The following is a 26,855-nucleotide window of genomic DNA, read 5'->3' as shown; positions in this document are numbered from 1 at the left end:
CTCTTTCTTCTCCTTCTGGAATCCCTATTATGCATAGATTGGCATGCTTTATATTAGTATCCCATAGGTCTCTTACATGGCTCTCGTTTTTTGTTTCTTTCAATTTGCCTTTCTGTCTGCTGTTCTGATTGGGTGATTTCCACCATTCTATCTTCCAGATCATTTATTCGTTCTTCTGCATTATTCATTGCTATTCATTGCCTTTAGCTCAGCTTTCATCTCGGCGAATGAGTTTCCTGATTTCTCTTGGTTCCTCTTTATAGTTTCTACCTCCTTTTTACAGGAATCTGCATTTCTAGCAATAGGCCTTGTACATTTCTTCAATATTTTCATTGTCTCCTTTTTGAACTCAGTGTCTATTAGACTGAAGAGGTCTGTTTCATTGTTCTTTTGGGGGAATTCTCTTGACCTTTTAATTGGGAGTGGTTCCTCTGCTTCTTCATCTTACTTACGTTTCTCTTACTCTGTGAGTTTAGGAGAAACAATTGTCTACTGTGGTCTTGGAGGGCTGCTTTTATGTGGGAGTGTCCCTGTATAGCCTGCGTGCGTTTAATATTTTTGGCGCAAGGGCTGTTTTTGGTATGGATGTCTGTGACCTCTTTCCTCAGCGTGTGCTGACTGTTTGTGCTTGACAGGTGGTGGTGTGGTGACCAGAGTCTGCACTGGGTTGCTCTATGGTTGTCGCTGCCCCGTCAGCGACAGTTGTTGGAGCAGAAGCCCCCAGATCTGATTCTGAGCTGCAGTGTGAGATAGGTGGGATTGGAGCACTCCCTCTGGAGAGGAGCTGCTGAGTATTGCTTCGCCAGAGCTGTCCACAGGGGAGTGTGCTCTGTGGTGTCGCCTGGCTGGGCTCACAAAGTACACTGTTGTCGGCACTGCCCTCAGCCCCACCTCCGCTGCGGGAATGCAGGCAGTTGGCCCCAGGGTCCCTCAGGCACTGTGCTCACAAAGCCAACAGCACAGATCCCAACACGCCAGTCCACTGAAGTTGGGTACCGGAAGCACAGCAGTCATGCACCTGGGCTCGCCGTGGCAGCCTTGGAAACAGCCCAGGCTCTGCCTCCGTGTGTGCTCCCACCAAGCCCACAGCTGCTAAGGCCAGACCCACCCCAGCCACGGTACACCTGCTGTCCCGCTCCCAGAGCTCATAGCAGCAGCACCAAGAAAGAGGCTGCTAAGGGGCAGGCCCCGCCCCTCCCTTCACTCACCCCTTAGCAGTGGTGCTTCGCTTCTATGGCAGGCCCGGGCTTCTTCCACGTACACCCCTGGTTGCCACCCGTACCACACTCCCCAGCCCTTCAGGCTGTCTCCGTGTGGCCAGCCCCAGTCCTCTCCCTGGGTCTGTCCTCTGAAGCCTGAGGTTCAGCACGCAGCCCCTGCACATACCAGCAGGTGAGTGTCTCGGGCTGGGGAGTGCTGCGAGGTAGCTCGGATCCTCTGTGCTGGTCTCTCTCTTTTCTGCCTGCTGCCGACTGCTGCGTTTTCCTCCGAGCCTCTGAAGCTCCCTTTCTGTCCCAGCTGATAGCCCCGCTGGTGAGGGAGCTTCTCAGGGTGTGGGACTCTTTCCTCTTTTCCAGCTCCTTCCCAGGGACACAGGTCCCATCCCTATTCCTTTTTAAAAAATCTTTCATCCTATCCAGTTATGAGGAGATATTTCTAGACACTTCTGGGTGTCTGATATCTTGTGCCAGTGTTCAGTAGGTACTCTGTGAGAATTGTTCCACACGTGGATGTATTTTTGATGTGTTTGTGGCAGGAGGTGAGCTCCACGTCCTTCTATTCTGCCATGTTGGTTCCTCCCCAACATTTTAAGATAACAACTAAAATTATAACATTATACCAGGACATATCCAAATTTCAGAAGCTTTCTATAATTTCTAGAATGTCTATATTAAAAAACATTTATCCATACTGTATAATCAGTCATTTGACAATGCTTCCCATGTAATTTAACATACCAAACAATCCTAGTTAGTTTAATATTTTTCTCTGAGATGCCTTGGGGGCTTGCCAAAGCATCCCAAAGTTAGCTGGAGGTCAAAATTTTTTATTTAATTAAAATTTGATATTTGGGAAGTTTGTCAAAAAGTTTCAAAACACTTGGTCAAATAAGATCATAGGTCATTGTGAGACAATACTTATTCCTTTACCAAAATGAGAAGAGATCTCAAAAGCAAATACAGATCACTGAAAGGCACAGAAACTCAATCTGGTATCAATGGCAGCATTCCAGGAAAACTTTGTCCTCTTACCAGTGAGAGAAAAAAATCTAGTCTTGCACCAGCTGACTTTTAATAATAAATTTCATTTACTTAAGTTAAATTCAGTCTAAACTTAGTCTGTCCTGACCATGCACAAACTCTTAGAGTTCCTTTTCTACAAACCTTCCATCACTTTCTGTATCCATATTATTTTGCCCCTTAATTCTCCTATCTAGAAACAACCAGATGAACTTCCATCATTTAACTTAATTTAGCACAACTCTAAAATTTCACGTTACCAAATATCTGGAGAGATCATTTACATCTCAAAGGCACAGGAAAAGAAATGCAAATTTCTCTTCTAACTACTTACATAAAACCCAGCCATCTTGGGCTATTTTTGAACTTTCTTTTTTTCCAGTTCCCAAATATCCAGTGAAGTTGAAACAAACAAATGACACTAATAGACAATAATGTATATCATCTGCTCACATTCACAAGCCTTATTTTCAGCAAAACGAGGAAGAAAGAATAGGATTTGGACTCAGGTACAGAGACACTCATTCACATACGTACACACCCCCCACCCCCACCACCCCGCCAAGATAAAAGCAATTGCAAAAGACCCACTCTGATACAATAGCTGAGCCCTTAGGGGCCATTGTTCGACAGATCTCAGGGAGTATTGAGGCCACACAATGTTTCAAAAAATATATTTTCTTTCATTTATGGGAGCACAGCTGAAGATCTCCAAGTTTTGCAGAAATACCCCAGGGGACTATAAGATGGAACAGAGCTCTGACCATCCATACCTAATTATTCACGATTGGTGTTATCAGATATCAAGCAAACAGCAGTTCAAATGGGTCTCTCAGGGTCATAGGTCCCTAGCCGCAAAACGGGAGAAACCCAGCCAATGTCCCATCAGAGATGAAGCTGAATAAATGACCAAGGCTAGTTCAAAAAAGGGAAAAATCCCAACCAATGCTCCACCACAGGCCAAACCAACACAATAGAGAAGGATACCCTGAAAAGAAGTGGAGATGGTCTAGTAAAGATGTAGGGCTTCCCTGGGGGCGCAGTGGTTGAGAGTCCGCCTGCCGATGCAGGGGACACGGGTTCGTGCCCCGGTCCGGGAAGATCCCACATGCTGCAGAGCGGCTAGGTCCCTGAGCCATGGTCACTGAGGCTGCGTGTCCGGAGCCTGTGCTCCGCAACAGGAGAGGCCACACCAGTGAGAGGCCCGTGTTCCACAAAAGAAAGATGTAGTTGTAATGCTTAAAAAAAAAAACAACCTGATGGAATTTTGAAATGTTTTTTAATTTTATATATATCAACATTCTTTGAATAAATACTTTCTAAATTAAAAAAAAAAAAAGGATACCCTGGTGTCGTCACACACGAGCCCAGCCTGCGCAAGCTGGAGCGACTTACCCCCCCAGCGACACTGAATGTGGACCACAGCTCCGGACGTTTCTCCGTTCCGAACAGCCTTGTGCCGAGGGGTGGCCAGCACCTGTCAGGGATAGTCCCTCCGAGATCCGCAGAGCGAAGTGTACTGTGGCAGCTGCTGGGCCTCAGGGAAGGGGCTGCTTCTGGCTGGGGTCGACCTGTCATATGCACAGACTCGGCTGGCTCACCAAAATTGCTAGCAAACGCGTTTGTGTGCCCGACGCAGTGAGGCCAAACAATACCAAAACGTTGGAGTTTGGAGCAGAGAAAGGTTTATTGTAGGGTCACGCAAGTAGAAGGGTGGCTTGTGCCCCCCAAACCCTGAACTCCCCGAAAGGTTTCAGCAAAGCATCTTTAAAGGCCAGGTGAGGGAAGGGGGTCACAGGGTATGTGATCAGCTCATGCACAATTCTGATTGGCTGATGGAGAGGTAACAGGGTGGTGTCACAGGGGTTAACAATATCAGTGCTTAGGCTCCAGGAGGCCTGGGGGCTATGTGCTCAGGGTCATCAAGTAGTTAACATCTTCCGTTTAGTGAGGGGTTTTCACATCTGTGAAACAACTCAGGACCTGTGCACCAGATGCTGTTACCTGGGTGCTTCAGGGAGGAGCTAAAGCAGAGGAGATGGGGGAAGGGCCTGTCCCGGGAAGGCCCCATAGGGTCCCGCTCGGTTACATTAGTGACGGCAAAGTCTGCTGTGCCCCTGAGCAGACACCCAGGTGAGCCCTCCTGGATTGGGGACTTCGGCTCCAGAACAGCCCGGAAGTCCTCGTGGGCCCCAGACGTGCTGAGGTCCGACCACTCATAACTTGCATTCCGATTTGCATGAAAACAAAAAATATTTGACACTTTTGTGCCTCTTTCAGACTCCCAAAGTGGTGTGAGTGTCCGCTTCTTTCTCTTGCCTCCACTGTGTGTATCGGGAAGAAAGGTGTCTGCTGGCCCTTTGCTCTCTAGCTCTCGGCCACGTGGCCACTGCACGGTGGTGGCCGAGGGCAGGAGAGTTTCTGTGGCCACTCACCTCAGAAGGAAGGCAACTGTTTTTCTCTGATATTTTTTTGGCAAGAAAGCTTTGACAAAATTAACTGAAATACAGAATCCCTGCTGTTTCAGCTCAGTAAGAGCACTGAATTGTGATTAATTTTGGATTCAAAAACTGCACAACACTAACAGATGTGATTTGAAATATTTTTAATGTATTAACAACTAGGACATCTTTTGTGGTCAGACAGTGTTTGTTGATTGGCCAAGTGTTGACAATGGCTGGTCACTGGCTCTGGTATTTTTGCATCTGCCAATGGTCATTCCTCTCCTGGCTGCTCCAGCCTCTCTGCCCCAACCCCAGGTGAGTGGCGGGCAGATCACCCTGGACATTCATCAAGAGCCCTGCCTGCTTGATTCCACGTATGTAAACATAAAGTACCCAGAAAACGGAAAGGACTGAAAAGGCAGCACACTCTTGGAGTCTGGCGTTGGGAACCGGGAAAACAAACTTGTTTTTTTGTTAAAATTGACCTATTTGGATTCGGTGCTGGTCAGAAATAAATATGCCCTCTTGCGGAAGCAAAATATTTCTATTTCAGTGGAAGACCTATATTGTCAAACTGTAACCACAAGTCATGTCTCATCTCTCAATGTCTAACTAACTGCATGTTTTATCACAGGGACAAGCGGATCTCTTGAAGTACGCCAAGAACGAGACCGTGGAGAACCTGAAGCAGATCCACTATGCGGCTGTCTCCTGTGGACTCAATAAACCAGGCACAGAAAACACCGACGTCCAGAAGCCGCGCCGGAGCCTTGAAGTCATACCCGAAAAAGCAAACGATGAAACTGGAGAATGAGGGCACCTTCTAGAGATGATTACAGAATTTATAACTCTAGGACCAATTGTAGCCAGATGGGACATTTGCTTTGCACTCAATAATGAAAAATAATATTGGAGATTTTAAAGCACAACTGGAATAGCTAATTGCCGTCTATTAAAACTGTGAATGTATGTAGCAACCCTGCGTGTGGAGGCAAATAAACTCTTTAACAAGAAATTCTCTTCCTGGCCCAAATATGCTATATTTGTATACAAAGAGATCATAACTCAGTTCCAGTGTGAACAGACTAGCCACTCTAGTTCCAGCGAGAAACAGACGACATTTTCCTAACTGAAAACAGTGTCTTAAGACGCAGATGGACTGTATGGTCTAATTAGTATTTACTGGGGAAAAACAATCTACAAGTTTTACTTATGTATGATTGCTGGGGTCTCTGGGTTCCAGATGTTTTTGGAGGCGTGCCTGCTGAGCCATGGTTACAAAGGAGAATGTAAGTAGTCTTGAACTTGGACAGCCACTAGGTTCAAGGGCACTGCAGCTGGACGGACACTCCTGGCTGGAGACACCTGCTGGGTACACACTGTAAAGGCAACCAACCTGGAAGCAACACACTGGACATAGTTTTTCACTGTGTTAAGTAGTGGTCACATTAAAAAGGTATTTTATGATATTTCTCCAATAACAGTACGTGAATTTAACGAAAGTTTAACTTTTTAAACACTTCCAGTTCAAGATATTCTACTCTTAAGAAGAGTGGCCAGTTACTTGGTGAACAGCTTTGTCAAAAATAAGTTGCTTGTCTGGCTTGACATTTTGCTCTTAGTACATACAGCAGCCATGACTTTACATAGTGGCAGCTGTCTGTAAAACAACCCACACTGCGTCCCCCTTCTCAGCCTGTTGATTCCTGCCGTAGGGGAGTGAGCCTGGACATGGTGCAGACAGTAAGCCAGTGGCAGGTGAAGGGGCTGGAGCAGGTGCCATGCTCCACTGGCCAGCTGAGTCTTTAATCCAAGACTTTATTGTCCCAATCAGTGAAACTTCATGCTAGTTTAGAAAACCTGCTGGACACTGAAGCCTAATTACTGCTCCTCCCAAACCAAACTGCGCTCACATTTTGGAAGGGTAAAAGCTTTCTAAACCTTCGATAGCCGCTTTTCCATTTGTCCATATTCTTTTCAGTGACTCAGGTAAGCCAGATAACTCTGTGGAATCCCCAACTTGGCACCTCATTACTTCCTCACAGTTAGGGAGGTGGTCAGGCTGATATATTGAATTTATTTATGCCCAGACCCTGAAATATCCTTTTATAAAACAATTCCTTTTTCCAGTTCTTGTCATTTGCCTGCTGATCGTGTGCTTAAATTAAGGTATACCTCTCCACTGGTCTTCACTCAGTGTCATTCCAGTCAGAAAATTAAACGTCTCTGTTACTTGAATAATAGTGTGGTTTCCTGCTCACACCAGCCAGCAACCAGCCAGCAGCTTAGGCTCTTAGCTCTGAAATTAACTCTACGTCGGAAAAAAAAAACAAAAACAAAAATATGTAGAAAATAGTAAAGAATTAAAAGTAGATTTGTAGACTGAGAAATAAAATAATGTGTGATTTAGATTATGGCTAGCAATCCTTGAACTTAGCTGGCAAGTAAATCGCAATATTCGGTGACAATCCAGAAATCATAAAAAATGACTTAAAATATTATAAAAAATTGAAAAAAATTGCTACATTTATAGTAATGGCAGATCGTATCTAATATGTGACTTAAATGACTCTGAGACCAAGGCACCTGTCATTGGCTAGGGTTCATATAGGCTTTTAGAATCAGCAGACTTCAAAAACGAAGGGGTCTGTGAGATCATTCCATCTGATGTGTCCTTTCCCAGATGCAGATGTCGCAGACAAAAGCAATAAAATGCGGTGCCCGAGGTCACAAAGTCTGTCGGGGGAGTGACCCAGCCCAGGGTTTGCTCCATGTTTCCATGCTAAGAAAGTCAGCCTTCTTTTGACCCCTCTTTTCAAAGGGATAAGCCAAGCAAAGGAAGAAAGCAGGCGCACTTGCTGGGGAGTTGTTCCCCAAGTCGCAGTGTTTCTCCTCCTTGTCTAGATCCCACTCCAGGGAGCACTGTCTCCTTCAAGACGATGACCAAAATCAGCAGAGCACACAGTCATGGCTTATTCGTGGCTAAGTGACCCTCTTTTCTGACTGTGAAAGATTCTAAAGGATGAATTACAATTGTTTAAGGAGGGGCAGTGATGGCCAGAGTTGATGTGGTCTGAGGTTTAGAAATGTATTCTTTAACAAATGAAAAAAACTGGAACCGGCTGGCAGGTAAATATGATTCCTAAGTTCAGACCCTGTAACTATCTGGGAGGTTTCGTCCAGCCCTGGGCTCCACTAGTTCTAGTCCCTTTGGTTGCACCTGGCCTCTACTGTATGGCTTCCCAAGGGAGGAATGAAGTATGAAATAGGTTGAGATACAGATTTCCAGAGAGCGTGTTTTCTTGAAATCAGTTTTCCTATGCCTGATGCTCTGGGGGAGGGAAGATTTGAAACCCACTTCTTCCTTCTAGATACACCGGATGGTGTGGCCACACCTTCTTTGCTGGCGAGGAGAGGACAGAGCAAGTGATTCTAGCTGTGGTTTGGTCTTTTTGGACAGTTGAGTGTGATGCTGGGGACCTTACTGGCGGGGCCGGGTGAGCTACAGGGAAAAGCTGTCTGCATTTTGGGGAAGGTCTGCGTGCTCAGCGGGGCCCCTGCTTCTCTCCGCAGGTTTAAAGGGCTGCACCATGGCCACGTGCGCGCTGGGAAGAGGCTGGGTTTCAGAGGCGTCTTCACGGGGCTGCGGGGGTGGCCGGGCGGCGGTCAGAGGTCCAGGGGGCTCACGATGGTGAAGCCCGAGTCCTTGCTGTTGCCGCTGCTGTCGTCGTCGGGGCTGGGGCTGGAGCTGGGGCTGCCGGACGAGGCCGAGGCCGAGGCCGGGCCGGTCAGCGGGTCTGAGAACACCGGGGCGCGCCGGGCCGAGCTCCGGAGGGGCCGCGGGGCCTGAGCCTGGCCGACCGGGGGCGCCCTGGCGCTGCCCCCTTCGTCGTCTTTGGAGACGAGGATGAAGTCGTCCATGTCGCCTTTCTCCCTGCGCCCCGGCGGCGCTGCTGAAGGGGCCTGGGAAGGAGTCAGAGCACGGGGGGGGGAGGGAAGAACCGGTGAGACGGTGAGATGCGGAGCAGGTTGGGGGCCCCACGGTCCCCCCGGAAAGACGCAGGGAGGCCCCTCTGATGGGAGCTGTGGGCCTGGGGAGCGGAGCACACGGCCCGCGGCCCTTCCCTGCTCATCACCCTCCTCCTGGGGCGCCAGCTTTCCCATGTGAGGGGGCGTGGGGTGAGGACAGCGTGTCCGTCCTCACCCCCGCCCTCGGGTGTGGCCGCCACGCAGTGAGTGACGCGCCCAGATGGTTATGAGGCCACAGGCTGGCTCCCCAGTGTGCCCCCCACCGCCCATCTGCAGTGATGCTACTACCGCCTGCAAGGGGGCTGCAGGGGGAGCCCAGTGTGTTCCATCTCCTCACATCTCACAGCCGGCTCATCCTGGCTGAGCGCCGGGGGTCTCCCAGGACAATGCAGGGGGCTGGGAGCTTCTACAGACACAGAAACCCGGAATGGTCCTTTGCAAAAAGTATAGAGACGCAATGGCTTTACTCTACAATTATTTTCCTTTCTTTCTGAGTAATTATGTGTTTTGTTTTTAACAAAAACAGCTGACATCCAAGGATACTGGTCAAGGTTTTGGGTTAAGATCAGAGAAGCTCCTGCCAGCCCTGGGATGAAAGTAAAGCCACAGTCTGACCAGGGATGTTCCAGCCTGGCAGGAAGAGCCCTTGCCCACGGCCAACTAAGCCAATGTAGTGGCCACACCTGCTGCCTGCCCCGCCCGCCTACTCTCCCCGAGGGGTGGAGGGAATTGGGGCAGGGCCTGAGGTCTAAGGAGGGGTACAGAGCCCCCCGGGGACCTCTGGCTCCAGCATGGCCAAGACCACTTTTGGGCTATGGGCAGAGCCTGGACAGAGAGTCAGCAACACTCCTCAGGGAATCTGGGTGTGACTGACAGGCCCCCTCTGAATTTCATGTTCTCCTGAGTGACATGCGGGCCAGTGGATAAATAATGGCTCAGGTGTCTCCCCCTCTGACAATTTGCCTACTTCTAAGAGATTTAATCGGAGAACAGGAACAGAATGGCATTAAAGATGCCAGTGCTGAGACACAGCAGGCCTCCAGTTGTAAAGCTGTTTATAGCCTGTCAACACAGCAATTCTTACAAAACGGAAGAGACATGCAGCACATGGCCCTGCAGTAGAAGGGGATGTGATCCCTAATGGCACTAGGGCAGTTTGGTGAGACAGATGGCCCTTTCTCATCCCACTACTGCCCTCTGTGAGGTGGTCAGGGCCAGGGGGCCTCAGGGGAGGGTGTCCCCCCACGTCCATGCCCGCGGGTGCACGTCAGGCCTTGGCTTTGGCCTCCCACCCCCAGACTGCAGGTGCTTTGTTCGCGTGACTGCTGTGCTGAGCTATAAGCCGCGAGAACCTTGACCTCCCACCCCACTCAGGAGCTTATCTGAGGTTGACAACAGAGCAAGGACGGTCCTATTTTCAGAGCCGTGTCTCTACTGCAGAAATGCCAAGATAACCTATCCGCCTTCAGCATACAGTGAGGACATGGGCAGGACTTGAAGAGGAGAAACACCTGTAACATGTTTTAGCCTGTGACTAGAAGGAAAGATGGTTCCTACCATCACTAATTATCTGGCTTGTTTCTGGAAAAGCAGTGGAGTCAAGTTATAAACGGTGAGTGACGCCGCCCTCCCGCCAGTTTCCGGATAAAGCCATGACTGGCCCAGACAAGGCACGTTAGAACTGCCAGGGTTTCTGCAACCAACTTTTCTTCTTACCCCACTGCACCATTATCTTACGAACCAAGAACTGAAACCCAGGTCAGAGGCCTGGAGACTTGGCCGACATCACAAGCAGATGAAAACACCCCATTCTTCTGGATTCCCACCTAGAATTTTTTTCTAGACCCAAGTAAGCTTTCTCTCTGGATTTCCATAGCAATCTCAGCTACCACCTGGTGCTGTTTCTATCCTTTACAGAAACTTTGTAATTTCCCAGGTCGGTCTTCTCTTTCTGCCAAACACAGGCATGTGTCACACGATATAAAAAGTTTCTCAACATGTCAGTCCTGCCTACAGCTGGCCAGCACGGCCACCTTCCCCGCCCTGCCAGCCCACCACTCCTGTTGCTCAGATTGATTTAGGATCGCAGTGGAAGCAGGTGCCGTTCAACAGGAATGGTCCGCGCACGCTGATGAAATGTCCCCTCTCTGTGCTGTCCAGGCAGGCAGCCCTACTCACATGAGGATACTGAGCGCTGGAGAGGCACCCAGTGTGACTGAGGAACTGAATTAACTTTGAATTCCCTTTGATCCTGATGAATTTAAATTGAATTTTAAGTAGACACCTGTGGCTAGTGGCTACTGCATTAGCCCCCCGCAGTTCTGGACCACAGATAAAAATATGGGACCAAAGACCAGGGAGGCAGGTGACACGGGCTGATGGACTGATGAATCAAGGGTCCTCCAAGTCCCTCCTTCTGCTGTGGTGGATTTGAGTGAAGTTCATCCAAAACCTCCCAAAGATTCACAAAGGAGTGTGTGAAGGACAGACTGTGGAAGGGAGGGACTGAATGAGGCTCTTTTCACCCTGCAGAATACAATTTCCAGGACTTCCCTGGTGGCGCCATGGTTAAGAATCCGCCTGCCAGTGCAGGGGACACGGGTTCCATCCCTGGTCCGGGAAGATCCCACATGCCGCGGAGCAACTAAGCCCGTGCGCCACAACTACTGAGCCTGCGCTCTAGAGCCCGCGAGCCACAACTACCGAAGCCCGTGCGCCTGGAGCCCGTGCTCCGCAACAAGAGAAGCCACTGCAATGAGAAGCCCGCGCACCACAACGAAGAGTACCTCCCCCTCCCGCCCCCGCTCACCGCAACTAGAGAAAGCCCGCGCGCAGCAATGAAGACCCAACACAGCCAAAAATAAACTAATTTAAAAAGAGAAAAAAAGAACACAATTTCCCCTCTGCTGTTGGCAGAGCTCGAGAGATGTGTAATCAGAGGGAAAGAAGAGCCACATCTCTACCAGCTTCCCAGGGGGGAGAGGGGTGCATGCACTGCCACAAAGGAAGAGCCCTTTTATGTTTTGTTTTGTGTGTGTGGGGGTGTTTTTTTTTTTTTTTTGGTACCCGGGCCTCTCACTGCTGTGGCCTCTCCCGTTGCGGAGCACAGGCTCTGGACGCGCAGGCTCAGCGGCCATGGCTCACGGGCCCAACCGCTCCGTGGCATGTGGTATCTTCCCGGACCGGGGCACGAACCCGTGTCCCCTGCATCGGCAGACAGACTCTCAACCACTGCACCACCAGGGAAGCCCAGAAGAGCCCTTTTAAGTCCCTGGTGGGGAGGGGCACTGGCAGGGGGACCGAGTCCTCTGCTCCACAGTGGGGTGAGCCCAGTTCTCTGCGGGAACGAGGGCCTATCACACTGCACTGCCCTTCCCGGCTCACGGCCAGCTCATGTGGAGGCTGCACTGGGTCCACCGGGGCTGCGCTGGCAACTGGTAGGTTCTTACAAATCTGAAAACTGGGAAGGACGATTACAAAGTATACTCAAGAAGTTTTCAATTAGCAAATTTGTTAGTGTTCTTCAAAGCTCTTTTTCTGTGGTATTTTTAGACATTCAACTAAAAAAAATATCACGCTAAATTTTAAAATAAAATTGTCGAATAAAAATGGCCGGAGGGTGGGCCTAAGCTCAATAATATGTGAATAAATAACTAATTATTGAAAATTAAACATCTGGGCATGGAAGGGGAATCTGGAGGAACTAATCGAGGCAAGCTTGCGATGTTACTGTTGGATTCATGTGGCTTTAAAATGCAGACTCAAAATGCTCTCTGAAAATTCCCTTCTAAAGCTGGATGAAACGGACCACACAGGCTTCTCTTCTGGAAGAGTACTCTTAAAACTGAAAAAGTCCCATTCTAAGATGTCATTTTGCTTCTTTAAAGTCATAAAAAATATACAATTTACAAGCATCTGGATGCTAGTTTTTGAGAAAGTAACTTAGGCGAGGGCTAATGGGAGATTTTCAAGATGAAACTCTGCACACCATTTTAACAAGAATATTATTAGGAATGTTTAGTCCCATCAGATCACATGCCGGGAGGCAGCGTGGTGGAGCTGGAAGCTGACTGAACTGGGACAGGGGTTCAGAAAACAATTCCTCACTGGTAAAACGAGCAGGTGTTTCTTCGATCCTTCCTAACTGGAAAATTCTGGGATTCTATGTTAGAACAAATTACACACCATGCTCACACCCAAGAGCGCAGGTCAGCAAACGACAGCTCGTGGGCCAAATCCAGCCTGTGGCCTGTTTTTGTGTGGCTCTCAAGCTGAGAATGGCTTATGTATACATATATATATTTTTAATTTTTATTTTATATTGGGGTATAGTTGATTAGCGATGTTGTGTTAGTTTCAGGTGTACAGCAAAGTGATTCAGTTATACATATATATGTATCTATTCTTTGTCAAATTCTTTTCCCATTTAGGTTATTACAGAATATTGAGCAGAGTTCCCTGTGCTATACAGGAGGTCCTTGTTGGTTATCTGTTTTATATATAGTAGTGTGTATATGTTAATCCCAAACTCCTAATTTATCCCTCTCCCCCAACCTTCTTCACTCAGTAACTGTAAGTTTGTTCTCCAAGTCTGTGAGTCTGTTTCTGTTTTGTAAATTTTAAAGGGCTGTAAAAACAAGCAAGCTAGCGCACCAAATACAAAAACAGATATGTGACAGAGACCACATGTGGCCTGAAAATCCTAAAATATTTACTCTCTGGCCCTTTACAGAAAAAAATTGCTGACCTATGTGGCTTAGAGGATGGACATTGAGAAGTCCTTCCCCGTGAAGGCCAAAAAGGTTCCAGGCCAGTGAAGTACACTCAAGACAGCATTAGGAAAGCATGGACAGTGCTTCTTGTGCTAAAGGGGAATGGAGGCATCGGCCGAAGGCAACTGACCAATAACTGAGGCAGAGATCCGGCTTTCTAACACCGCACGGTGGGACTGGCAGGAGGCTCAGGCCGAAGCTGCTGCGTACAGGTGTGTAGGCTGTGCACTGCACAACTCCAGGAGACGCTAGTCTATTCTGAAGGGCACTGCCCAGGGCACTGGAGTACACAACTTGCACAGCTGGGTACATCACCCCTGGCTTAGGTCACCTGTATTTTACAGTTGAACTTCACACATGGTCACGTGAAGTAACTTTGGTGGACTCGTGTTATCCATAGTTTGAATGTGTGTGCATCCCCCGCCCCCTTCCTTCTCAGGCTGATGTGACAGTGTTCTCAGGCGCCTGTACCTGCTTGGTGGCCCTGGGCAGGTGACCCTGGCCGCTGGAGCAGTAGTGGTCGTCTGAGATGGTGATCTGCTCGTTCTCCTCGGCTTCCAGCTGGCTCTGGTTGAAACGCAGGGAACCTTTTAGAATGTCTTTGATCTGTTTTCAAAGAAGAAGAAAATCCATGAGAAAGATGAATGAGTTTGGTTTTAAATGTCAGCTGAACCTCGAATACATCTGAATCAGACTTGTCATTGACGGTTCTTTTATAGTGTGGATATGAATTTATGAACATCAGAAAGAACAGGAGAAAAAATCCAGCTCTATATCAAAACCGCTGACTTATGAACGACCAAGGAAGACGCCACAGCCTGAATGGCCAGGTTCTCACAGGCGCGGATGGGCTGTCACGCCCTTGGTGGTTATCCTAGAGCAGGAAGCACCGCGTGCCCTCACACCCGGCTCCACGGAACAGCCCTCAGCCTCTGAAGGGGCCCACCCACCCCAGCTGGGGGCTAATAACGCAGGCCGCGTCTCTTCACTGACATTTCTGTTCCATTTGGTCCTTCAAGGGTCGAGTCACTGCGGCCCTTGAGGGGCTGAGGCCTGTTATAGGAGGTGGTCATTTATGCCTTGTGCTCCCGGGACATTCGTGATGAGTGACTGGACTTGGGCGGTCACACACCGCTCACACACCACAGCAGCTTCGATAAGGAGCAAACGGAACAGCTTTGCTACGAGGAAGGGGCAGGGGTGGGAAATGAGAAACCAGTCTGGGCTGCAGGCTGGTCAGACGTAATTGCTGGGCGGAGCAGGGCCGTGAGCAGGTAGAGTCAGGAGGGTTCTGTCTGGGAGGAGACGCAGGGCCAGGGGACACTTGCTCTGATGTCACGGTACCCGTGCCCTGGTGACCTCCCCAACAGGCACTGCAAGGGTGGCCTGTGTGACACAAAGTCAGAGCAATGGACATACCTGCTTTAGTCCTGCCAGGGAAACCAGAATTTGATCTTCTTTTTCCAAATTTTCTTGTAGTATCACTCCTTGAATATTTACTGAAAATAGAAGAATGACATTTTGTAACTAGTGGCCTGGGTGTAACTTATCTGCTGTCACACCATCACTTCAGACAAGCTGGGGAAGGCTTCTGCCAAGTTTCACAGCAACTCTTCCCACCAAGGACGCTCTGCCCATCTAGAGATGGGGCAGGTGCCGGGCACAGCGCGGGGGCACTGAGCCTGGTACACACAGCCTCCCCCAACATCCCACAGATGCGCTCTCATGGTGACAGACGTGTCTTACTCCTCCAGAGGGCCCAGGGCGCCCCTTGCTGACCTAAGACGTGGTGAGCAGCGTGGAGCGTTCATCCAGCGTCTGGGAGGAGGTGTTTCCGCTGGGCTTCCTACACTTCTCAGAGTTCAATGCTGTTACCTCACCCCTCTCGCTAAATAAAGACCAGGTCCTCCCGGCTGACGTACATTAAAGACACCATCTTTAAAAAATGTAAACAGTACGGTATGTTGTCAATTCAACATAATGTTAAAAATAAAAGAACAAGCTCACGGAGTCAGCAACACCTAACCCAGGGTCTTCACAGGAACTGCTTCCCTATGCCCTGCAGGAGGCTTGGCCTCTGCTGGAGAGGCCTTCAGCCAGACCTGATCTGAGGACTCGCCAAGCTGAGCTGACCACCAAGGGCTTCAGCAAGCAGGGGACCTCGGCCTTCCCCACCGCGTGCCTGAGGGATGCACCCAGCCCTGCTGGGGACGGCGGCTTCCGAGGAGGGGATTCTCGGGGGAGTGCAGGAGTGGAAGCCCCCTCCCCAGCGCTACGCAGGAGACTGTGTTCGGGGGTGGGGGGTGGGGGGGGCGGGGAATTGAAACACATTTTTACAAAGATACCATCCAAGCACCACACTGAGAATCGCTGCAGTAAGCAGGCTCACCCTCTGTTAACACCTGCTTCCTTATTTCCCGGCCCTTAACAATACCCTACTTACAAGGCCTCACAAGTCATGTTCTCAGTCATTCACTCCACCAAGCTGGTCCAGTCTCTGCGCAGGGCTCCTCTGCTCTGTGCCCGGCCCCCGCAGGCCCCGAGGTGGGAGAGGCGGGGCCCGCATCCTGCCTGCCCCGGGGCCTGGAGGCTCTGTCCCCAGAGCCCTGCCGACCCGCTCCCCTCAGGGGTCCACCCTCAGCTCCCCCGCGGCCTCCTTGGAGCAGAGCCAAGCGGCCCAGGCCACCCTCTGGTCTCCCACCACCAGCTCTTCTACTGCCTCGACAATAAGCCCTGTCACACCCGACGTTAGCACAGGCGTCTGCTGGCTTATCTGTGGTCCATCACCCCCAGCAGGGTCTGGCTCAGGACTACACCCCCAGCCCTCAGCAGAATGGCTGGCGCATTTCAGGTGCACGGTAAGTATTGACTGACCGACCGACTGAACAAACATGGAAAAACATCCTTGGAACCTGCGCTGCAGAACACTGCTATCCTCAATACTTCCAAAAAGTAGTTCCAGCAAGGGGCAAGGCGAAGACTGGTACTATCCACACGAGTCCAGCCAGTTGATTAGAACCTTCGCTGAGAATAAATCTCCGGACCATACTGACAAGTCCTCTTACAGACGGCAGCAGAAAAACAGCAGCCTTAACTTATTCAGAAAATGTGACTGCAGCCTCTGGCTAACACAAAGGCCTGCTTCAGAACAAGAGAGCAAGATGAATGGGAATGGAATAATAGATATAATTAGAGAGGGAATGTTTCTGGTTTCCTTAAAAGCCTGTAACAATTTGTTCTCTCTCAATTAAAACAACAACAACAACAACAAACCCATCATAAAATCCACTCAACAGGACACTAACGACAACCAACTGCAGAAGACTGACCAGAGAGACAGTTCTGTAGGTCTTTGGGAGGACTGAGAAGGGTTGCCTTTCAGGGTTGCCTCAGGACTGCTTGGTTTTTTGTTTTTTTTTTTTAACCATATAATTTTATTTATTTAAAATTCTGGAAAATTCAAAGTAATTTATGGTTACAGAAAGTAGGTCAGTGTATGCCTGGGGTCAGTGGGTGGGGGAGGGGTGAGAGGAGGAATTACCAAGGAGCACACTTGTCAATGAAACATGAACAGAATGGAAGTATACCACTTCCAGGATGGAAATGTAAGGCCTATTCAGAACTCCTCCATTCTCTCTCCTCCCTTCTAGCTATCTGGAACCCATGACAACTTACTACCCCAACTATAGATGAAAACAAGGACCTGGAGGATAGTGTATCCCTGAATGGCCAAATGAAATAGAGGCTCAACGTTTACCGTGAACACTCCCTCAGACTACTATGTGGGAGGAAAGTAAACTTTAGCCTCCTTTAAGGCACTGAATTATTGTTGGATCTTTTTGTTAGAGTAGCCTAGCCTTATTGTATCAAATATTTATTGAATTTTAAATTTCAATGACATTTCTTTTTTAACTTGAGGAATTCTCTTTCAAATCTTCTAGGCATTTTTTTTTTAATCAACGTCTTTATTGGAGTATAATTGCTTTACAATGGTGTGTTAGTTTCTGCTTTATAAAAAAGTGAATCAGTTTTAAGGCAGAGCTCGGGGCCCAGGGCTGCCTAGGCGGTTTGGCTGGGCGGTGGCCCTGCCCCCACTGAGCCGCTAGGGGGCAGATCCCCAGCTCTGGCCGTGGAGGCGGAGGCAGCAGGGGAGAACTCCCAGGGCCCGGGAGGAAGCTCAGCCAGCGGATGCAGGGGCACCGGGACAGCCAGAGGAAGCCAGGGGGGTTCTCCCGTCCAAGGAAGTAACGGAGGCCGCACCTGGCAAGTCGGGGGCCAGGAAGAGAGGCGATCTGTAGAGAGCAACTGTGATAGGTTATGTCCTGCCCTGCAGGACCTTTGTCTCCTGTTGCCTCTTGGAGAGTTTGCTGTGGAACATCGCACGGAGCCAAAGGGCTTGGCCAGACTGCCTGTCTCCAACGTAGTGGTGGGACCCACGGTTGGCAGCCGTAAGGACCACAGGCCTTGGCTGACAGGGCTGTCAGTGGCTCCAGTGGGGACAGAGGCCTAGAAAGATGTGGGAACAGAGCCTTCTTTAGAGGCCGGCAAGGACCCGGAGGGCACTCAGGGGCCCTTCCTCAAATAACAGAGGGACACGTGAGACAGACCAGAATCCTGACGCCACCCGGGCAGGAAGAAGAGACAGAGCGGGGAAACGAACTGTGGGCCTTGGTCCAGACAAGGTGGTTAACCGGTAGGAAATGGAGTTGCCTCTAACTGGCAAGTGTTTAGGCTTCCGACGGCCGTTGGTGGGACTGGAACTTCAGGGCGAGATTTCTGCACACCCGAGTTTAAGTATATAGATTTACTCTCCCACTGCAGACCTGAGGCCGTACCACATCACACTGGCCATACGGGCCGAAAATCCCATGAACCAAGAAGGCCTAGCCACGCTCTCGTGGATGCCCTGCTTTGCTGTGAGCCTCCCATGGCCCGTATACTCCGGAGGGGTAGTGGTGATGCTGGCAGGGCGGGCTGGGGAAGCAGAGGGCAGGAGCGCGTCGGGAAACCCTGGTCCTTCAGGCCTAAGTGGGGATACGCTCCCTGTTTCTCAAGGCCCCTCCCTTCCTGTGCTTTCCTTTGCTGAGACGCCAGCAGCCACAGCCTAGATGCTCACGGCCGCCGCACCGTCTCTCAGGTCTAAAGAGGTGGTGGGGCTGCTTGGGGGGGGGACCCCAACCCCACCCTCCAACCCCTCCTCACCGACGGGTCCCAGAGGTTGCGGTGCGCCCTCCCTCGCCGCCAGCGGTGGTCACGTGACACCGCGGTAGCCCAAGAGCTGTAAGGGGAGCCCGCGGAGGGAGCCTCTGTAAAGCTCCCCACGGGGACTGGCTCCGTCTGTGCCTTTGGGGCCTTTACGTTCCCCACTCGTGCTGCCTGAAAGGCTGGCAGGAACCCTGCAGGTCACCTCGCAAGCACCTGGGTGAGGGTCACCGCCCAGCGCTGTGGGCGTGGCCCCAGCACATCCCGGAGCTGCCATACCTGCTCCCAGGGCCTGCCTCTGGGCTGCTTTGACTTAAGAAAAAAATAACCTGGTGTGTCTATTCTACTGTTAATGTGAGTAGCGGCTGTAATCGTGTCAAAGGACTACAAACTGGGTGGTTTAAAACGAAAGAAATGTATTCTCGTTCCAGAGGTGCTAAGTCAAAGCCAAGGTGCCGGTGGGGCCTCACTCCCTGCAGGCTGGAGAGAGGTGTTCTTTCCTGCCTCCTCCCGGCTTCGTCTCAACTCCATGACACTTGTCAAGACCCTCTTTCCAAATAAGGTCACATTCACGGGTTCCGGGTGAACATGAATTGGGGGGAACACTTCTCGACTCAGTACAGCAGCCACGCTGCCCACCTGTCACACAGGATCAAAGTCATCCAGTTCCTCTAATGAAAGGGGACCAAGGTCAAGGGCGCACCTGGGAGGACAGGAGCCCCGAGCCTTGGTGTCCTCAGCAGTGCACTCCCACCCAACAGCTCTCCAGCCTGGTTCTTTGGATTGGATCAAAGTTCACCTTTTTGAAGGGGATGAAAACCAGGAGCTTCTCCCCTGAAAACCCACATAAAATGACATAAAATGTTCACTTAATTTTAAGGCTAAACCTCTCCTGTAATCAACGGAGCTGACTAGCTGTGCAATCCAGGGTACAGAAATCCAAGTCAAAACAAAAGGGCACCTACAGAGGCTGCTAGGTGTCCTGAATACAAGAATTTTTATTTACCTCACAAAGTACTGACCGTGTAAATCCTTCGCCTAGCCACTTCCACGATATACTGATTCAAGGCAGCATTTACAACCATTTTAGTAATATAGAACTTCTCAGTCACAAATGCACTGCATGTAAAAATAGAAAAACATAACGGTCTCTTTTCATACCTTCTAATATTGAAGGCAGAAATGTGAAATGTTTAAATTTTCAATGTAGTGCACATTTTTCCTTCTAGTAAGAGGCAGAATAATATAAATGATGATATAAAGGTTCTTTCTTTTTGTTTCTGTGTAGAAGGAAGGTTATGTTCTTTATAATCTCCTTCTATTTAAGCATTACCTATTAAAGATGTTGGGGCACTGAAACTAAAGGGGAAAACCTCACAAAACTAACTGCTTCTGTGGAAATTACACAAAAATCTCATCAACGTCACAATCCCATGGGGTCTCCACTACTTTTAATGAAATGTCAATGCCGCAAAAAATGGGTCTCTCTCTCTAAGGATAATGGAAATGGCACACGAACTACTTTTTCAATTTCCTAAAATTCTTTTCAATGCTAAAATAAAAGTGTTTTCATCTATATGCCGGGTACAAAGATAACAGAAGCCTATATTGTTAAGAAGGGCAGGAAAAGGGGACAAAAGGAGAACTCACATCTGTCTACAGAGGAGGTGAAACTGGGTGGGTCATTTAACCTCCTTGTGCCTGAGGGGTAATAACAGACCTTTCCCCAGAGGATTAGTGTGAAGCATAAACAAACAGCACAGCACCCAGGCCACTGCAGAAGCTCAACACCCGGGAGCTTCCATGTCTACACAGCCACCTGACCTCATCTGACTATCCCAACAACCCTTCTGGATGAGGGCCATCATCCTATCATAGAAATGGGAGCCCAGCTGAGAAATGCCAGGTCTCTTATGTGAGGTCCCATGACTGGACAGAGCTAGGATCAGATTCCGGATTTGCTGGACTCCTGAGCCCTCCTGACACACACGATTTATGCATATGGCACTGATGGGGAAGCTGGAGATACGAAAAGGCACAGGATGGAGTCCTGGCAGTGACTTGACTGCCTTGAGATGCCAGTGCCCTTTATCTGGTGGTGGAACTGACCTAAGGGAGGTCAGCCAGCGGCAGGAAGTCACCTTCCGCTTCTCCCAGAGAAGTGAACACCAATCACTTCTCCCAGAGCTTTCCAGAGCACTGGAGTGGTCATCCAACAGCCTGGACTTTGATGACCCTGGGCCATGATACTGATGGGTCTGTGTGTCACTAAACCTATCAGTAACATGCGGGTGACACCTGCCTTGAAGGCCAGAGGAGATAATCGAAGTGGTCCACGTCTATCATGCTGCCTTGCTATGATTATTATTGCTTAGTATGTTGTTGCTGTTGTTGCTTCTTTCACCAGTTCCTTAAATACCCAGATAAGTGGATTCTGCTCCCAGAGGTTCTCTCATCTCTGACAGAGATTTAGTCACCCTGACTTCTGACAATAAGGGACGGCCCCAGAGGAAATACACAGGCTGTTACAAACCAGAGGGGGCACGTGTATGGTTGCCCCAGGGTCACACGCGTCCAGAGAGCGGTGGTGGTTTAAGAAGTGACCATTAGTCAAGGAGGGGGGCAGACCCGTACTTTGTCACTATTGGCTTTGGCTGGGCCATTATTAGCAAAGGGATTTCTGCCCACAGAGGGTGTGCCAGAGTTGTCCAGTCTTGGGAGAAGGCAGGTCTAGGAGAAGACTTGTAGGCGTCAAATTCATCCTTTAATCCGTGGCGTCTATTTCTGGGTGTCCCTGCAATGCCACTCCCCGTCTAGAAGGCCCTTCTCCTCTCCTCCTAACACCACACCCTCCTCCTCTTCAAAGCCCACCTTAAAGCTGTTCAGGCGTCAGTCCTTCCCTCCGCAAGCACCCGCCTGATGGACTCTCCTGCTTCATCTTTCATGCTTGCAACTGTCATCCAGAGATGAGGCTTGAAGACTAAAAGTTTCCTGAAACTGCACAGTTCTGCACGGCAAGTCCTGGACTCCAGGTCTTCTGGTTGCAAATGCGGGTGGTGTGGGTTCACGACATCCCTTGACTTTGAACCCACCATCCCTGCCAATGTTTCTGAGATCACTGGTGCTCCAGGAGGACTGTGCTTGCTTCCTGTGAAGCCACGTGTCACTTTAGGTATTTCTAACGAGGCATATTCTCTGTTGCGCTCTGTCTCCCTACTTTGAAGTTTGGTCCACTCTTTCCATACACGTTGAGCTCTATTTGAAAAGCGCTCTCCCGCTTCACCCCACCCCAGCCTCCTTCACCCTGAGCCTGTTTCTACATCAGAGAGCAGGTACTTAGGAAATACTGGCTGAATGGCCGATGCGAGGCTTTCCCGCCAACATTAGGGTTGATTTTTATCTCCTGAGGAATAGATGGAGGTGAGAGAGTTCTCAGGGGAAGAATTAAGGGCTACTAATCCGATCAAGCAGATCCTGGATTGGAAAGTGGGAGGGGCGGGTGAAGGGAAGTACAGTCACTGACGGTCTACTGAGGGCCAAGGACTGAGTCCGGGGGCTTGGCGCTCAGTATTTTCTTAAAAAGCAAAAAGCAGATCACACAGAAAATACAATCAAGGGTCCTACTTTGCATCCAGCTGCCAGAATGGCTGAAGACCCTAAACTCAGCACTGGGAGAGGAACAATCCGTAGGAAAACCCAAGGGAAGACTAGGCAAACAACGCGTATTGCACTGAAGCTTAGTCTTCGGGTCAATAAACAGTTCTCCTAAGTGAACTGAGTGTGCTCAGCACAGAGCTCCAAATCTGTACTGGTCTCAACCGTTTCTGATTCTTCTCTCAGGATTTCCCTCCCTGCCGGCCAGAGGCTGGCACAGAAGCACGGCTCTTCAAGGTAAAATCTATCCTGTTCACAATATGGCTGCCACCTTTGGGTCAACCAGAAGAGACTCTGCACATACTTTTCAACTTAAAAGGTCTCTAAGCTCCAGTAAGGGTTAGATGCCTTTGCCAGAATACATATTTCTAAAAATAAAAGCAGAAACACAGCTAGGACCTCAGTAATAGGAAATATCCTGGGGTTTCTGTAACCACCGCGTCTCACTTGGGAGCAATGAGATAGAAGTTTGGCTAAGATTATCCTAAAATAACATCATTTAGTCAGACAAGACCCTTTGAATTGGGTTGAAGATGGATATGTTCTTTGTGAATTGCAGGCCATAAGGTTTTGCCCACCTGGGGACTGGGGACAGTCAAGTGCCACACCTCAGCTGGGAGTGAAACACAGCCATGGCAGGAACACGAGCCTCGTCACCTCCGCCTCGGGGCCCCTCTCCCCACTCACAAGCCCTTAGCTCAGCATGAGACGCTTGTGGTGGCCAAGAAGTCCTTGAGCCTGCGAGCTGTTGGTGGCAAGCCCTTAGCTCAGCATGAGACGCTTGTGGTGGCCAAGAAGTCCTTGAGCCTGCGAGCTGTTGGTGGCAAGCCTGTTTCTACTGAGGTGGGGGGAAGGGGGGGACAAGTCTTTTGCTTCCTGGGTCATCGCTGGAGAGGCCGGGGTTAGAGGAGGTGGAAAGGCAGCCTGATATGGAGGTGGGAAGAACAGGTGTTGCAGTCAGACACAGTTTAAGAAAGACAGAGGATTTAGGAATGACCTTCAAAAGAGAAAGAGAGTGAAAGATATTCAGTTTGGAAAAGCATGTGGGAAAATGGAGAGAGCCATAAAATGGAAAACAAAAGGATGCAAGATGAATCGTCCATACTGAGGCCTCGTGATCAGGGATGTGTTCTCTGAGCCAGGAAAGGATAAGGTAGCGTACAGTTGGCTAAGTTTTTCTCAGTAGGTCTAGGGTTGGTGCAAGGAAGATGCTTCCAAGGCTTCTGATAATACAACCGGGGGGAAAATGCCTTCCACAAGACAGCAAGGCTGGAAAGAGGCTGAGAACAGCACTGAATGTCGCCAGGGAGCTTGTGAGCTCTCCACCCACAGAGCTCCTGCACGTGTGCCTGCAGTGTGGGGTTACGGATGCATGACAGCGCTAGCAATACATTAACTGAATCTTGCCCCGATTGCGTAAGTTCTCTTGTCCCTTGCTGCTTGGAGTCTGTCATGGGCCAGTATCACCAGGTGTCCTGGAGGCTGTTAGAAATGCACATCTTCAGGCCCCGGCTCAGACCTACTGAGTCAAAATCTGCATTTTCAACAAGACCCCCAGGTGACGTATATCTTATCCTTCTACAGAGGACTATGCTACCCACAATTAAATGCAGTGTTTCAAATTCTTAAAAGAATTACAAGAAGCTTTTATCACAGTGTGGTTGACAGAGGGAAAGCTGTCTGGTGATCACATTTTCCTTCTGTGTTTCTCTAATGTCATTAGTTAACTGCTTGCCGAAAATTTCCAAAGACATCAATTGAACGCTGTTTTTGTAAACATCAGCAAATCAGATGCATAAAGTTCTTGCAGAGGCTAAAAAACTGATTTTCAAAAGTGGCCTCCTCTTACAGCTAATTCTTGCATAAACGTTAGGACGAGTACAAAGTCAGTAAGGACGTGTGCCATAAAGCAGCAGATCTGGAGTCCCATTACTGATTCGAGCGTGGCCTCCGCAGGGTCATCAGTGGAAGAGAGTCCAAGGCCTGGGATGGGGTCTGGGCCCCTGGCACCAGCGAGCTGTGTGTCACTCATTCTGCCCGGGCCTCGGTTTCCTTATCTGTGAAATGAAGAATGGCCGAGACGGCCTGTTGGGGGTCCACATCTTCAACAGTCTAAGATCCTATGGGCTGCAGAACTCTAATTTCCCTTCATTCATTGCATTTAACCCTCCCATTGTCTGTGTGAACCACCAATGAAAGGGCAAGCTGCCGGAAACTAGTGTAAATACCAAACAGATGAGGGGAAACACCTCCCCTGGGAGCAGGCAGGGCGATCAGCAGCCCAGCTGCTCACAGATCAGAGAAGTGCAGGCAGCTCAGCCACGTGCAATTAAATTACCTGTGAACCACGGCAAACCTAAAAATAGCCTGACTCAGCCAGGAGGTTCCTGCTGTCAATGGTTTTCAGCTCAACTGTCAGAAGTGACTATAGCAACAGAAAAATTAACATGTGAAAAAGTCTTCTAAAGTTGACAGGAAAAGTTTAGATTTAATAAAACACAGATTTTCACTTCCTGTCTCTAAATCTTTGAATTCACATAGCTCACTTATGTGGAGGTAATGAAATGGGAATTTTGGTAGAGTTTTGAGAAGACAAATACTTTTTCAGTGTTGGCTTCTAGAACTATAAGGAAATAACTGCTAACCAGTCAATTTTATTACCTCTACAATTAAAAGACCATTTAAACAAATGCCTTTATTTAATTTTTAACTGAGATGCTTTTCTCTGTATTTGTTGTTATAAAAATAGTCTTCAACTGTACTTGACATTTTAAGATATTATTTCCTGTCTGATGATAACATAGGCTGATATGGCATTCTCTTGAAATGAAAGGAATTTAGTGAAAATAATTAACATTAGAAAAGGGTGCAGAGCAGTAACTCCCAGGATGAGTATGTGAGGCCGCTCTCACGGCCCTCGGGAGGCTCATGCCACGGTGGCCTGCAGACGCACCACTGGGCTCTGACAAAGCTGCTTTTGCTCAAAGAGCTCACACACCTAATCTGAGGACCAGCAGATCCAAAAATCCAGCATCTTTTGGCATGATTTGATGGAGGAATATTCGAGTAGGTTTGGGGAAGTGTGGTACTGTTCCCAGCTCTCCCGCTAACTAGCGGCGGGGCCCGAGACCGGTCGCTACTCAGCTCTTTGGTCATGGGCTGGCTGAGTTTCCCAGGCTCGTCCACCAGAAGGGACAGTTAAGAGTTAAGGGGAAAGAGGGGAGGATTTGTGCTGAAAACCCAGCCTGTGCTGGGCTTTAAAAACATACTAGTCTTGGCAACCAACTGGCAAGAGATTGATCTTTGTATCTCCATTTTATATATGTAGACGCGGTCATAAGCACGCTGATCTCACAGGTGACGGAGCCTGGTTTCAACCCTGTGTCTGTCTGATGCCCACGAGGCTGTCTCTCCTTCTCAGGTACCACTGTAGCCGCTCTTACAGCTGACTCTTGCCTGCAGTGTAGACTGACCCCCAGGTGCTAGTTATACGCACTTAAGGCATCTACAGATTTTCCAAGCATAGAAGACTAGGTCCCTTAGAAAGTCCCTCTATAATCTTCCTTTCACTCAGGCCACCACTGTTAATGGTTACTTTCACATCAAATATATTCTATTGTGCCACCTGCTGTTTTCACTTCATAATATATTATGAACATCTCCTTATGTTAATAAATATTTTAATCTTTATAAAGATTGCATTACTATATTATAATCAATCACGTAGTCATGGATTTTTCACTTGTGCCTATTTTTGAACTACTTTAATAATCAGGAAAAACAGAAAAGGTCATATGGAAAAAATACTAGGGTATTAAAGTCATTTTTAAAGGATATAATTTAAAAAGTAGATCAAGAGCTTCACCTCAATTAATCTTTGTGTTTTCCTCAAATTTTTGCTTACAGTCAAAACTGCCTACAACCCGGGAACACCCTTTAGTAAACCAGCGTTATATATGCAGATGAAATAAAATGCATCTGCAGCCCCCAGGGCCACGAATTCTCTGTTGCAACCCTCAACCCTACCGTAAAAATGCAGTCGTGCTATCTGTATGGCAAAAAGAAGTCGACAGCCATGTGAAGGGATTCTGGCTGAAAGTGAAACATATACACAAAAACAAATCTAGTTTTGTGGTGCGCTGAAAATTCACAGCTGGGTATGGGCTTTTCTTTAATTAAAGTGCTTCCCTCTCCCATGCATTGAGAAAATGCTCTTCTGGTGCTGACTGAAAGAACAAAAATCAGAGCAAAAGCTGTTTGAAAATTCTGAGGCTTAAGTAAAGTTGCTTTAAAAGCTGCTATGTGGCCCCAACAACTTGGAAATATCCTACTCTAGGATTTTGCTAGAGTTCCAGTACATCTTTTCAGTCACTTCTTCGTTCTCCTACTTTGGTCAAAACCCAAAATCAAGTAACACGAAGGTCACCCATTTAGCTGGAGAAGGAAAAAATACACACACGTGCATGTGCACACACACACGCCCACACTTACTTTAAAATTAAAATTATACTTAA

At 48.9% G+C, this 26,855-nt stretch overlaps 2 protein-coding genes across 9 annotated transcripts in view; one reads left to right on the top strand and one right to left on the bottom strand.

The window, feature by feature from the left end:
* PLCL2 (phospholipase C like 2) overlaps window positions 1-8,145 on the top strand; it is a 196,480-nt gene extending 188,335 nt beyond the window's left edge. For both annotated transcript variants that reach the window (XM_079921255.1, XM_079921256.1), the window contains exon 7: window positions 5,319-8,145. In XM_079921255.1, coding sequence (XP_079777381.1) covers window positions 5,319-5,498 — 180 coding nt within the window. In that variant the 3' untranslated portion in view covers window positions 5,499-8,145. The remainder of the gene's footprint in view (window positions 1-5,318) is intronic.
* Window positions 8,146-8,270: 125 nt separating this feature from the next.
* Window positions 8,271-26,855, bottom strand: part of TBC1D5 (TBC1 domain family member 5) — a 532,640-nt gene continuing 514,055 nt past the window's right edge. For all 7 annotated transcript variants that reach the window (XM_079921169.1, XM_079921174.1, XM_079921170.1 and 4 more), the window contains 3 exons: window positions 14,905-14,984; window positions 13,957-14,091; window positions 8,271-8,647 (listed from right to left, as the gene is read on the bottom strand). In XM_079921169.1, the coding sequence (XP_079777295.1) occupies window positions 8,351-8,647; window positions 13,957-14,091; window positions 14,905-14,984 (512 nt within the window). In that variant the 3' untranslated portion in view covers window positions 8,271-8,350. The remainder of the gene's footprint in view (window positions 8,648-13,956; window positions 14,092-14,904; window positions 14,985-26,855) is intronic.

The sequence above is a fragment of the Stenella coeruleoalba genome (assembly GCF_951394435.1).
Source record: "Stenella coeruleoalba genome assembly, chromosome: 5".
In the NCBI taxonomy this organism is placed as follows: domain Eukaryota; kingdom Metazoa; phylum Chordata; class Mammalia; order Artiodactyla; family Delphinidae; genus Stenella; species Stenella coeruleoalba.
This window is presented reverse-complemented; position numbering and strand designations above follow the sequence as displayed.